Here is a 13394-nt window from a genome sequence, read left to right on the forward strand (position 1 = left end):
CAGATGAAAGAGTCGGGGGCAATCTTACGCAAGTCAGGCTCGGTCAGTCCCTGTCCAGGGTTGCGCGACAAGGGGCTGACGCCAGGTGGCCCGAGCTTGTCTTGTACCGGCATGTCCGCCGCAAGTCGCGGTACTTTCGGACTTTTTGCCCTTTCACCCTCTCCGGCCCCCTTCCCTCTCTCGGCTGCGGTTCTGACCCGAGCTCTACCCCCTGCACGACGCATGCGAAAAGCCTGAGGCCATCCCTGATACGACACTTGATGACCGCTTGAACGACCCTTGCGGCTATAACTCTTTTTGTTTGCTGCTAATCATGCTAGCCTTGCGCGGATGCTCCATCGCGACCAGTCCCAATGCGCAACCCGATCAACCTGCTCTCCTTCGTCGATGGCTTGCACGGGTTGCGATGAAGCCCACGCCATGAGAAGAACTGTCTCTACTGACGACTATTCCGGCCTTGCCTTGCCTTACCCAACAATCATCAGAGTCGCCGGATGGGATGTTGACAATAGACCTTGGAGGCCTCACTCCCTCGGTCGCCCTTACATGCCGCAACCCCCCGAGAAGGGCATTCCAGCCTCGTCCGCGGCATGTGGTTCAAGGGGGATCCACGACCCTGGAAATATGTCTGGGAGCTTTGTCCATAACTCCTCCGAGACACTTCAGGGTCGCCTTTTTGACACCATCATACCCAGGGATGCCACTGTGGCACATGATGTGTGTTGACGAGACGTGTCCTTTTCATGCGTAAATGCGATTGCCCGCTTTCCCACTTTTCCAACGGATGGGACCCGTACCCACTGAACGAACCCACAGTCTTGGGTTGCCTGTATCCTTTTTCGCATCAACACGGGTGTTGCGTAATTGTAGGAGGATCGTCTGAAGTTGCGGCGCGTGGCGTCATTCCTTGAGCGAGGGAGGCCAGCTCCGCTTGCTATTTACAGCACCGTGTGTTTTGTTGTATCGACAATTATCAACCCTTGCTGCATGTTTGTTTTCTCTTGTGCGCTCTCCATCCTGGAGAGCTCTTTCACTCGTCACTCGTCAGAACAACCATGGAGTCCCAGTCTTTTCGTCTTCCATCCGGAGCCCCCACGTCTACAGATCGGCTTCCCCGCATGCACCTCCTGACTAGCGGCCTGCCAGTGTAAGATCATGACGTGGGAGTACATGTATTCTCTCGGAAGGTCTCTGCGAAACCTCGCCGTTCCCTGTTTACCTACTGCGAGCTTGATAAAAGATGGAGAAGGTCCATGCGGCTTGAAGAGCCGCTGACGGCACCGATTATCATGGTCGGCAGCTGAGTTGCTTTGGGCCACGACGGCGCAGTTTGACTGATTGACATGCGTCTCGAACCACTGAGTTCGCAGCACCCTGGTCGCCCTTGCTCAGTCATGCTTATTGATATGTCCTTTAAACCTCTTCAAATGTAAAATCGTCATCCTGCACCTAGCTTTGAGTCGATGCGAAGAGCGCGTTAAAAAAAATCTTCATCCACAACCGGTGAAGTCCAGTCAAGCAGATCGTTAGGAGAATGTGCTTTCTTCATGACATCACGTTCTAGTGTCGCTATTGGCGGATTGACACTTGGCTTAGCCAATGTATAGAATTGCCTTGACGGCGCTACGTTATTACTGACGGTTTTGATTCCTGGAATCAACCCACCACTCACCTCCATTGGTAGGCGGCGTAGCTGCGTCACCCGATATTTAGCCGCCGCCGCTTGGTCTCGAGACAGAACGCCTCACGACTAATTGTGCGTGCAGTACGCTCCATCCTGGAGGAGCCGAGCGGCGGGGAGTCAAAAGCAAATGTCGCGTATTAGACATTGCCAGGCTGTCCAGCATGCGAAAATAGACGGCGAACACTGATGCTTCTTATGGCAGAGATGTAACCGAGTCCGATAAAGTGTCTACCAGTTTGTATGCGCATCACTCGGTGCCATTTTAGCTCATCAATTGAGGATTGACCATGGCGTTGACAAGGCTGTAGAACTCGCGGTCAAGTTCACCAATAACCCTAGAACAATGAACTGAAGAAAAGACTCGCAACCGTACAAGGAAGCAGAAACATCAAGTCGAGGTTGTAGAAAACGAGGCAGCACTTAGAGTGAGCTGACAAGGCTTGTTTGCGATACTTGTGCCTGCTGTGGCTGCTCGTCCGACCTTGCTTGCGTGCATCGACTGCTGTAAATGGACGGATTCAGTTGCCCAAAGGGCGATCCTTTCGATAGCTACTTGACGGTGTTGAGAATCTGAAATGACTGTCTACTTCAAGCGTGATCTGTTGAAGTTGTTTTTTATCATAAGTCATAATCACGAAGCTTATTCAGAAAACTCAATCCTGGAAGTCCCATTCTGTATGAGTACGCAGAACCGGTACAACCAAAAGAAGGAACGTGCCACCCCGACGCCTTCTTAGCTGCTCGAGTCTGTTTGTATCAAACGCTCAGTATTTGGATACTTTGGTGATCCAAGGCGTACCGATCTGGAGAATTTTAATAGTCCTGGCCACCAATTAAGTTTGGACACCGTGGTAGAGCTGTATGCTTGAAGCTCAGAACAGTAAGCCGTGCATAACAGGGCAGCCCCTGATCACAGACTTTGATCGGGTCTCTCAAGACCCCTCCACAGAAGGTTTGGATACACAAAGTTTGTGTCTGCAGCAGAGGCGCGCATCTTTCCAAGACTTCTCTTTGCGCAGCCTCTCTCCCTTAACAAGTCATGGAGAAGAGAAAATGGCGATTGAAGCAAGGCCAGCTCTGTTCAACGATCAGCAATCGCTTATGAATGGCAAAGCGCACTACTCTCCTTGTATTCGTAATTTGTACGGTATTCACAGCTCGTGGAAGGAATAATATTCGAAACGGTCTACGCTTTCCTCAACGAAAACCCGACCTTCTCATGTCTGCATGTTGCATTCGTTTTGGTAACAGCGAACAACCCCGCGGCCGGCAGCCTGTTCTTTCTTGTCGAACGCCTCGTCCTCATTGCTCTTAGAAACGAAACACGATGGACTCGGAGTGACTAGAGGGACAGTCACCGCAGCTTGGCCAAACAGTGACAGCTACAATATCCAGCCTGCACGTTGTTGACAGGGCACGTCGTAGCTTGGAAAACAAAAATACAATTCTCAAGGCTAGATTCAGAGAAAACCCACAGCCGCAGCCGGGCCTCACTTTTGGGCGCTCAGACTGGGAGACTATGCTACCGAGGCCTCCTGCTACACTCCTTCGCCGGCTGAGTCGGGATGAGTCCCACCAGGTACCTAATCAAGAAACGCCCACCACCCGTCTAAGAACCTCCCCACCCCTTTGTGTATATACTCGACGCGATGCCCATTGATCGAAAACAGAGTGAAGAATGACAGTTCTACGTCATGTAGTACTTGGGGCCCTCGCCACCCTGCGGCACCTGCCAGTTGATGTCCTGGTGCGGCGCCTTGATGTCGCACGTCTTGCAGTGAATGCAGCTGTCTCCATGTTAGCATATGCAACAAAAACAAATCTCACGAATGACGAGAAGAACTCACTTTTGCGAGTTGATCTGGAACCGCACGCCGAGCTCCTTGGTGTCGTCCTCGACATACTCGTAGACGCCCGCCGGGCAGAACCTGTTCTCGACACCCTTGAACTTGGGCCACGTCTCGGCGGCGTGCTTCTCCCAGTCCTTGACCTGCAGGTGGACGGGCTGGTCCTCCTCGTGGTTGGTGCCGGTGCGACTGACGCTCGTGAGAATGTCAAAGGAGATCTCGCCGTCGGGCTTGGCGTACTCGATCTTCTTGCTGGCGTCGGCCGCCTTGGTGGACGCGTGGTCGGGGCTGCCGTGCTTCAGGGTCCAGGGCACGCGGCCCTTGAAGAGGTAGGCCTCGAGGCCGCAGTAGGCAAGGCCGCCGTAGAGGCCGAGGGGGGTGTGGAAGGAGGGGCGGAAGTTGCGGACCTCCTTGAGCTCGGCCCAGATGGGGGAGGCGCGCAGCTTGTCTTCGTAGTCGTACAGGAAGACGGCGCTCGCGTCCTCCTCGGCGGGGGGCGCGTCGGCGAGGGCGGTCCAGGCGGCCTCGGCGGCGAGCATGCCCGACTTCATGGCGTTGTGGGTGCCCTTGATCTTGGGCAGGTTGACGAAGCCGGCCGAGTCGCCGATGAGGGCGCCGCCGGGGAAGGCACACTTGGGAATGCTCTGGAAGCCACCCTCGTTGAGGACGCGCGCGCCGTAGGAGATGCACTTGCCGCCCTCGAGGACGGAACGATAGAGGGGATGCTGCTTGTACTTTTGAAACTCGTTGTACGGGGACAGCCAGGGGTTCTGGTAGTCGAGGGCGACGACGAGGCCGACGCTGACGAGATTGTCGCCGAAGTGATACATCCAGCCGCCGCCGTACGTGTCTTTGTCGAGGGGATAGCCGAGGCTGTGTGTAATCTCGCCCTTCTTGAACTTGTCAGGGGAGACCTCCCAGACCTCCTTGAGGCCGAGGGCGTAGGTCTGATGCTGGCTGTCGCGGCGCAGGTCAAACTTTTTGATGACGGCCTTGGACAGGGAGCCGTGGCAGCCCTCACCGAAGAGGGTGACGCGAGCGTGGAACTCCATGCCGCGCTCGAACGAGTCCTTGGGCTTGCCGTCGCGGGCGATGCCGAGATCGTTGGTCGCGACACCCTTGACGCTGCCGTCAGGGTGGTAGAGGACCTCGCTGGCGGCAAAGCCGGGGTAGACCTCGACACCGAGCTCCTCGGCTCGTTCGCCGAGCCATTTCGTGAACTGGTTCAACGACACAATGTAGTTGCCGTGGTTGTTCATCTGGGGGGGCGTGGGTAGGGGAATGCTGAGCGTCTTGGTGAGGTAGCGCATGCGGTCCTTGCCAGCGGGGGTCGCGTGCTCAAAGCGGTCGGGATTGTCTTCGGAGAGCCAGTCGGGCAGCAGCTCGTCGATGGACGTCGGCTGGATGACGGCGCCCGAGAGGATGTGCGCACCGATCTCGCCGGCCTTCTCGAGGAGGAGGACGCGGAAGTCCTCGTTGCCTGCCTCATTGGCGAGCTGCTTCAGGCGAATGGCGGCACTGAGACCGGCAGGACCGCCGCCAATGATGCAGACGTCGACCTGGTCAGACTCTCGTTCGATGGAGGCGGGGTCGAAGGACTCGTCGTCATCGGAGAGGCGGGGTCTTGAGGTGGTGAAGGCGCGTATGGAGGGGAGGGCGGCGGCGGCGGCGAGGGTTCGAGGGGTGACTGCGGGGGAAGCTGTCGTTCTTGTCGTTGAGGAGAGGCATGGCCTAGTGCTGATCGTGGGGAGGGGCCTCCATCGCGCAATGGAGCGTGTGGTGCGTTGGAGGTTGCGCGTTGAAGACATGGTGGCGAGCGAGGCAGTGAGGAGTGTTTTGGGAGGGGGAGGTAGCCAGACGCTCAGAATTGCGAGAAGAATAAAACAATTGAAAGAAAAAAAGAGAAGAGGATCAACGCTATCCTCTACCAAGAATCCCAGACCAACGCGGGACCGTGGTTTACGAGAGGAGGAGCGAGGGGAGGGGTGTCGAAGTGGTGGTGGTGAGGTCGAAGATGTGACTCTCTGGCTTGCGGCGGCATATGAAAATGTTGGCGGGCGACCTGGGCCACAGCTTCCAATACGTAATGTGGGTTCTGGAGTGGGATCCCCGGCTTAAGCACGGGCGTTGTCGCGGCGTTCGCAGTGCTACAATACTGACGAGTGCCAAAGATTGGCGGACAAGCCCTCGGTTGCAATAACCGAGAGAAAGCGTACAGCCGATACATGAGGGGACTTGTCGAGAGCATGCTACAGAGGGGCTCAGGGAAGTGCCACAGCGGACCAGCCAGTCCCTCGAGGTACTTCTGTCTCCGTCACCTGCCACTGGAACCAGAAGATACCGAGGGAGGCTCCACTACGGAGCACCGTCTCCTCGAGGCATTGGCCAATGGGAGTGCCTCGATTACTGTGCTGCAATACGGGCTGCCCAGGAATGATAACCCTAACCCGAGCCCAACCCTGGCCAGGGTTGCTCTTATATCATGAGCTTCTTCTAATCACTAGTGATTCTCCGAGCGTCAGAGCCAGGCAGTGGTCTTTCTTGTGTGCAGAGGGTAAGGCTAAGACGTCCTGGGTTTCATTTCAAGACTATTCTGCTCAGCCTTGACCTGAAAGATGTGCACAATGAAAAGCTAGCTGCCCCTACAGATCCCTCATCTGCTTCATCAGTTGCCAACCCAAGAACCCCAGCAATAGTCTTTCAGGGTCCATATACAACGATCGTCCTGCCATTTCACATTCTATTAAAAGTATAACGCCTGCCCCCGCGTACCCATCAACCCATGTGCTCTCCCACCGAATGTGATGGCTCAGCATTCTGGGCCTGACCCTCTCCCCCCTTGAACTCCTCAAAGCCCCAGCTCGGCGGTAGGTCTTCCTCGTTTGTTCCCCATGCACTTTCCTCTTTGCCGACCTTGACCTCGAGCAAGCCGCCCTCGGCGAAGAAGTCGTGCGTGATCCAGCTCTTCGTCCACTTGCGCCCATTGAGCTTGACGCTCTGCACATATAGCATGCCCTCGGCCATGGGATCCTCGCCCCGCGCCGCCACCTTTCGAATGACAGCCTCTCGGCCCGGCTTCCTCGCCCGCAGCCTGACCTCACGGAAGAAGGGCGCCGTGAGAAGGTACACGTCCATGCCGGCGACGGGGAAGAAGCCCATCATGACAAACGCCGCGAACGCGCCCATGGCGCCGTCGTCGTTGCCCGGGATCCCCGCCATCGTGCCGTTGAGGTGCGCCGGCACGTACGCCCGCGCCCACTTGGCGCTGAGCCCCGGCCCGCGCCGCGTGGGGGAACTGGAACACCGTCAGAACGCCTGCTCGTTGCCGAGGTACGCGAGCCTGTTGGCGTGTAAGTACTCGAGCCGGCGCCGGAGGGAGCGCCGCGCGCCGCCCATGAGGCCCGCCAGCGTCGCCATGTCGTGCGGCGCGTAGAACGTGTAGAGCCACGGCGAGCCCTCGTACGTCGACTCCTTCGTGTCATAGTAGCAGAGGTGAGGCTCCGACGTGGGCGAGCACACGCGCGGGCTCTGGTAGAGGAACGTCCCGTTGGCGAGGCGCGGCTGGAGGAAGCCGACGAATTTGGATGCGGCCGTGGGGTCCTGGCTCGGGGACGTGCCGCTCAGGTCGGGCGGCGGCGCCGGCGGCAGGTCTATCTGTGCCGGGTTCCAGAGGTTCTGCCAGTAGGTGCTGCGCTGCGCGTACTTGGCAAAGTCGCCCGTGTGGCCCCGCCAGCGGGCCATGGTGGCGATGCAAAAGTCGTTGAACGCATACTCGACTGTTCGCGAGACGGTACGCGAGTGAGGGCCGGTTGAGTTGGCGTCGCGGTGGTCCGAGGCGATATAGTGCAGCTGCTGCCACGACTCGATGTTGCCTCTGCCTCCAACGTTGAACGAGGGTGGCGAGACTGCGGCCGTCAGTTTCAGGATACGTGGGGAACAAGATCACCAAAAAGAAAATAGAAGCAAGGGTGCAAAGAGAGACAGATGCAGAGAGAAAAAAAGAGGAAAGACTCACTCTCGGCATCAGAGACGATAGCTTCATACGCCGTCTCCCAGTCGATTCCATCCGTGATGCCCTTCAACAAGGCATCCACGACAACGACGTCAGCATTGCTGCCCGCCCTGGCTTGATCCCCCTGCAAAAGGACATGCGGCAGTCCGGCAGCTTGCCCTCGTGGCGGTAGATGTCAAGCAGCGCCCTCACCATCTCGGCCTGGGCAACGGGATCGAGAATGGTCAGCAGCGGGTGCTGCGCGCGGGAACGAGTCCCAGATGCAGTAGAACGAGTCAAAGTAGGGCTCGGACGACTGCCACAGCGGGTTCTCGCCCGTGTAGTTTTGCGGCGACAGCATCGACCGGTAGAGGCCCGACCAGAAGACGGTCTGCAGCTCGGTGCTGACGCCCACGGCGTCGACCGAGACGGAGGACAGCTTGTCGGCCCACACCGCACGCGCCTCGGCTTCGACCGTGTCGAGATCGACCTCGGGGATCTCCTCCTCGGCGTTGTGGCACGCCTGCGCCGACGAGATGAAGGACACGCCGACGCGCGCGAAGATGCCGTCCGGCCCCGTCTCGTCAAAGTGCAGCCAGGCGCCGGCCGATCCCCACGGCAGCGCGTCCCACTCGTGCAGGCCCGGCGTGGCTTCGGACCCGGCGAAGACACCGGCAGCGCGCACGTGGGAGCCGGCGAAATCGGCGCAGAAAAAGGCCTTGTAGGTGCCCGTGCCAAAGGAGGGGGCGAAGGTGCCGTGGCCCGTCATGCGGCCCGACGAGCGATCGACCTTGATGCCGCCGTCACTGCGGCTGCTCGCAATGTCCTCGACGTCGAGGAGAATCAGGGGCTTGGCACCCTCGGGAAAGGTGAAGCGGAAGAGCGTCGCCTGCGCTGACGCCGTCATCTCGGCGCGCACGCCGGTCGTCAGGTTCAAGGCGAAGAAGCCGACACGTGCCTCGACCGAACTCGGCGCGCGCAGCGTCTTCCGTTCCAGCGTCGTGAACGTGCATCTCTTGGGGTCGTCGTTTGGGCACCAAGGGTGTGCGAACAGGGGGAAGTTTCCCAGCGAGGGGGCCTACGACATTTAGCTGGCAGAAACGCGTGCGATAGAGGCGTTTACATACACCTCCGGTTCCTGTACGTGTCAGAGATTGTCAGACGACTTGGGTCTTCAGGGCGAGGGCATACCTGAATCGTGAAGATGAGAGAAACCCGTGATGGCTGAGTCGTCAGACACCCAGCCCGCGGCGTTCTCCCCTCGATTGTCAGTGTCGGGGCCGGCCTTGGCCATACCGTACGGCAACGTCGCGCCGGGGAACACATGGCCTACACATGGTCATCCGGTTGAGTCATCTTGTTCGCCTGGAAGAGGACGATCTGAGAGAACCCACCTCCGTTGAGGGTCCCGATCAGTGGATCAATGAATCCAAGGATATCAGCACGCACACGAGTGAACCCCCCAAAGCCGATACGCGGGTCATAGCGACCCCATGTCAGTAGACCCAGGACAGCGACGATCAGTACAAATGCCAGCAGGCGGACGGGGCGGCCGAGGTTCGTGGGCGCAATGAGCAGCGCCATGGCATGTCATGGCATGGGGGCGTTCAAAAGTCGTGATGGGCGCTGAGGCTGCTTTCCTTGCTACCGACAACAGGTGAGAGAGCGGCTGAACAGCTCAACATAAAAACAGAGAGAGCGAATGCCGAGGCGGGCAGCATCCAGCGCCGCCAGCACCCACCATCAGCTGTCAGACGTGTAGCGACCCCTGTCCAGGGGGAGGGGGGAGCTTAATTGCTTGAGCTTGGCGCGCCGAGTCGGATGGCTCGGCGTTGGTTCCCCTTTAGGATAAGGTGGCAGGGTCTAGACGCGTGACTCTGGGGAATTGGCAAAATGCACGGGGAAGGGGAAGAATCACATAGTCCAGCCATGAACCACAAATTGTGCAGTGCAGAATGTGACTGACTTCGTAGGTCGTGGGGTGGTAGGGCTGGAACTGTGATAAAGGGATTCAGGCTAAATGTCACGACATGTGCACGCCCATCGTGGCACGTTGACATGTGCAAGCATTTTCATTAGGCAGTGTTAGATTTGAACATTACAGGGCTGGAACGCGAAGATTCTCATCACTCCAAGTATATACCCGAAAGGCCAACCACCAGCCAACATGCCTCCTCGGTCAAGCCGAACACTGCCCAGCCCCCCCAGAACTTTCCGACCCGGACGGCGTTAACAGGAACTGGCCGCCTCCCCTGCCAGCGGTACACTCAGCAGTAGCCTTTTCGTCGCCTAAGTTGAACTCGACAACAATGGTGCACCAGTTGGTATCACGGCCCTTGAGGGATGCCCAGCTCTGGCAGCCTTGGTACCGGAAGCAGGCGACGCAGCACCCGGCGCTGTCTTCGAAGTTTCCGAGTTCCACGAAGCGGCCGGGATGAGTGATAGAGATGCCAACGATTGGCTGTTGCCGTTCGCAGATGGTGGCTGTTGCCGTGGTCTCCTCGGTCGTCGTCGTCGTCGTGAGTTCGGTGATGATCCTTGTCGTTGAGGGCGTTGTCGTTGTGAAGCGCGTCGTCGTCACGGTCGTGGGCATCGTCCTTGTGCGGGTCGTGGGCGACAGCGTAAAGGTTGAGACCTTGGTGATGGTGGCCGATGGACGCTTCGTCGTCGTCTTGGTGGCTGTCTTTGTGGCTGTCTTTGTGGCTGTCTTGGTGGCTGTGACGACCTTTCTTGACCGTCTGGGTCGGGCCGCGCCGAGGGGGGTACACGGCGGCACAGGCGTTGCAGATCTGCTGGCGCGAGTACCTCCTAAGATAAGAGGGAACGCTGGCGTCGCGCTCGTCGAGGCCGCGCGGGACGGGTGTGTCACCCTTGAAGCCGATGGGGATGACGGAGGTTGTCGTCGTTGTTGTGACCTCTGTGACGGTCGAAGTATCGGTGACCGTGGTGAGGATGGTGGACGTGGGACCCTGACGGTTGATAGCCTGGTCAGGACCGTGGTCGAAGCCCTAGTCACGGTGGCAACGGGTCGAGGGGCGGTGACAGTCGAGAGAACGGTTGTCTTGCATCCATAAGGGCACACGGTGGCCGTGGTCGTCGTGCACACAGTTGTTGTGGACTTGATTGTCTTTACGTGCGGCTTTGACGAGGCACACTGACTAGGGCAGTAGGACCGACAAAACTTCTCCGGCTTGTTCTTACGAATGATGGAGACGACAGGGTCTTCGTCTGAACGGCTATCAGTAAATTTCCTGGTCCTCACTCGTTGTGGTTTGCTGGAGGAGAGATCTTACACCTGCCACGTTTGCTGACGCCGTCGACCTTTTTTATGGACCAGACCATGGGTCTCAGGATCGACGTACACTAACTCATAGCTTTGATCGCTGGGGCAGCCAGGAAACTGAAAGGCTGGCGTGGTGTCCGACTTTGACTCCTTGGGATGGGCAACGGCGAGCTGCACGAAGCACAAGTTGGCGGCGAGGACCGCCTTCAGGAGGTTGACTATGATGATTTGAATGCCGGAGATTCGGGGAAATCTCGTTATATCGAGCCTTCTGGATGAGAATCAAGGAAATGAAGAACGAGGCAGTCTGTAGGGGATGACAAGAAGAGCAACCCAGCTCAGCGCGAACACATGTGAACAAGCGATGACAGGTGCTCAGGATATAAGAGTGCTTCAACGCATCTTAACACCGTTAGATTTCCTTTCCACCAGACGAAGACCAGCGGCACCGCTATCGACGCCCGAGCCACGCAGCATTGGTCTGGTCCGGCTTGTCGTCCTGAATCGGGCTTGAATCTTGGTCTGGGGCGAACAACGTCAAGTCATGCCAGCTGTTTAAGGAATACCTCACAGCATGCCGTTGGATCGATCCTGGGGCTAGTCCGAAGGAATAACAAGCTTCCAGGGGACACAGTTGACTGGCCACGCCAACCAGATCAACATGGCGTTGTGGACTGTTCAGCTGCCAAGACCGACCAACGCGGCAGCTCAAAGGGTCTGCGACCTTATTTTTATGTTCTACCAAGTTGATGAATGCCGACAAGCATCTTGACTGTAGAGCACTCTCCCCGCCTGACGACCCTCGAAGCCCTTGTTATTGCTGCACTGCTCCGCTCCGCTCCGTCGCCATGTACTGCGCTGGATTTCGGGGTGATTCAAACGCTGACTCGGCGAGAAAGATTCAATTTTAACGTCAAGTCCTGGATCAACACCGACGTATGGCCTTGCCTGGCCTTGTCCAACTTTCATCGTACAAAGTGGCCCGCTGGCTAAACCGGATGAAAACTTCAGCCAGGTCGACTTAGCGGCAGCGCTAATGAAGGCCCGGTGCTGTACTCATAATGCGTCAGCGTCGGCCAGAAATCATCGTGTACGGTCAAATTAGGAGTGCTGCGCCGCTGGAGATTGGTCGCTTTGCTGACGACATGTCCGATTCTGTGTGTTCTGCGCGTACCAGTACATACCCATCGTGACGGACACCAGAGGAAAGGCCAGTGCCGCGAAGAGCGCCAGGTCCTCGGTGCGGGTCCTGATGTAGCCCATCTGTAGCACGTCCTGTTCGAGATTCACGCCTTGGGCCAGCAGGAGGAACCAAGGCGAGGAGATCACAGGGATAGGCTTGAGGCCTTTTCAACCGATATCAAGATTTATCAGATGTGGTGGGGGAAACGTACGGCAGTGAAGGATGCCGGCACATAGATGAAAGCCAGTATAGTCAGCGTCTTGAGCACGTAAAACTCACCGTCCCGACGCTCAGCCAACTGGAGTGTTGCAGCAGTCTGCGCAAGTGAACCTTCATCTCGAGCCTGACGGCCTCACTGTTTTGGAGATGATTGTCAGGACCCCTGGGAAACCAACAGGTGGCTGCGGGGCACCCGTTCTCTGGCAACGGAGTGACGAAGAAAGGGGGCTTGAGTGTATGAGGGACCACTTATAGAGAGTGCCGTCGGCTTGTAATTGAAGAAGGCATCGATAGTTCTGGTGATCTATGTAAAGTCCACTCCAGCTTGAAGCGACCTCGATACATCCGGTGGGAAAAGCCCCGTGTCAGCCAACTCCAACGTTGTGATCTTGGGGAGGAATAGAAGAAGAGGGCTAGAATGAACTTCAACGAAACGCATGAGATGGTAGTTGGCTGATCCCATGCCTGGAACAAATGCCTCCGGCTAGTAGACATCTGATAAAACACAACAGGAGAAGCGTCTCGCGATTTGAGCTTCATATCCGGTCCGAAGTATTGGAATTGAAGACATCACCACAAAACAGCATGTGCGCCTTTCGTTTGACCAAGTTTCCGGGTCGGGCAGGCTCAACTCTGGCACGCCAAGCGAAAACTACGTCTAGGATCGACTGTTCATTGCTGAACAAGGTAGCTTAGGCGCAATCTCATCCAGTTAATTTCTGACTTTGTCGTCTCGGCCGCAGCCCGTGGAGTCGGCCGACGGGCAGGCTGGTAAAACCGCGATGAATGTCAGCATTGGAATGACGGTCATTGATTGTATGAATTGGAGATGCGAGTCATGCCTGTGCTTTCTCCAACGAGCAGAGTCTAAGAACAATGAGAACTGATCCAAAGCAGAATGAAAGCCACGGTCCGGCGCTTATGGCAGTGTGACGCTATGCGGTGATGAAAATGTCCTCCTGATCAGCCCCGCCGCTGCCTCTGTGGCCTTCCTTGGGCGCAAGTGCTGGACCGCGATCGCATGGTCAGCTTCTTATGCAGGTGCTTTGCTGCATAGTAGATGTATTGACATAGTCATGCAGTCTGTTGTGGCTGCACCGCCTTGTTCTTCTACTACTATAAGCTACGACAAAGACCCCGGATTACCACCTAAGGTGGCTTGCCTGGCATCTATAAGCTTGAGGCGC

General features: G+C 57.2%; 3 protein-coding genes across 3 annotated transcripts; all 3 read right to left on the reverse strand.

Moving 5' to 3' along the window:
• Positions 1–3371: 3371 nt before the first annotated feature.
• Positions 3372–5339, reverse strand: VDBG_08118 (electron transfer flavoprotein-ubiquinone oxidoreductase; the record flags this gene model as incomplete). The annotated part of the gene is made up of 2 exons (XM_003001813.1): positions 3372–3471; positions 3532–5339. 2 exons carry the CDS (start codon positions 5337–5339, stop codon positions 3372–3374), a joined length of 1908 nt encoding a protein of 635 aa, XP_003001859.1.
• A 967-nt stretch (positions 5340–6306) lies between these two features.
• Positions 6307–9106, reverse strand: VDBG_08119 (conserved hypothetical protein; the record flags this gene model as incomplete). The annotated part of the gene is made up of 7 exons (XM_003001814.1): positions 6307–6826; positions 6890–7436; positions 7547–7702; positions 7754–8600; positions 8650–8660; positions 8714–8851; positions 8917–9106. The coding sequence occupies 7 exons, from the start codon at positions 9104–9106 to the stop codon at positions 6307–6309; spliced, it is 2409 nt and encodes an 802-aa protein (XP_003001860.1).
• A 743-nt stretch (positions 9107–9849) lies between these two features.
• VDBG_08120 (predicted protein) lies at positions 9850–12324 on the reverse strand (the record flags this gene model as incomplete). The annotated part of the gene is made up of 5 exons (XM_003001815.1): positions 9850–10530; positions 10656–10758; positions 10885–11076; positions 11990–12054; positions 12268–12324. 5 exons carry the CDS (start codon positions 12322–12324, stop codon positions 9850–9852), a joined length of 1098 nt encoding a protein of 365 aa, XP_003001861.1.
• Between the last annotated feature and the right edge of the window lie 1070 nt (positions 12325–13394).

The sequence above is a fragment of the Verticillium alfalfae genome, genomic scaffold, assembly GCF_000150825.1.
Source record: "Verticillium alfalfae VaMs.102 supercont1.11 genomic scaffold, whole genome shotgun sequence".
NCBI lineage: Eukaryota > Fungi > Ascomycota > Sordariomycetes > Glomerellales > Plectosphaerellaceae > Verticillium > Verticillium alfalfae.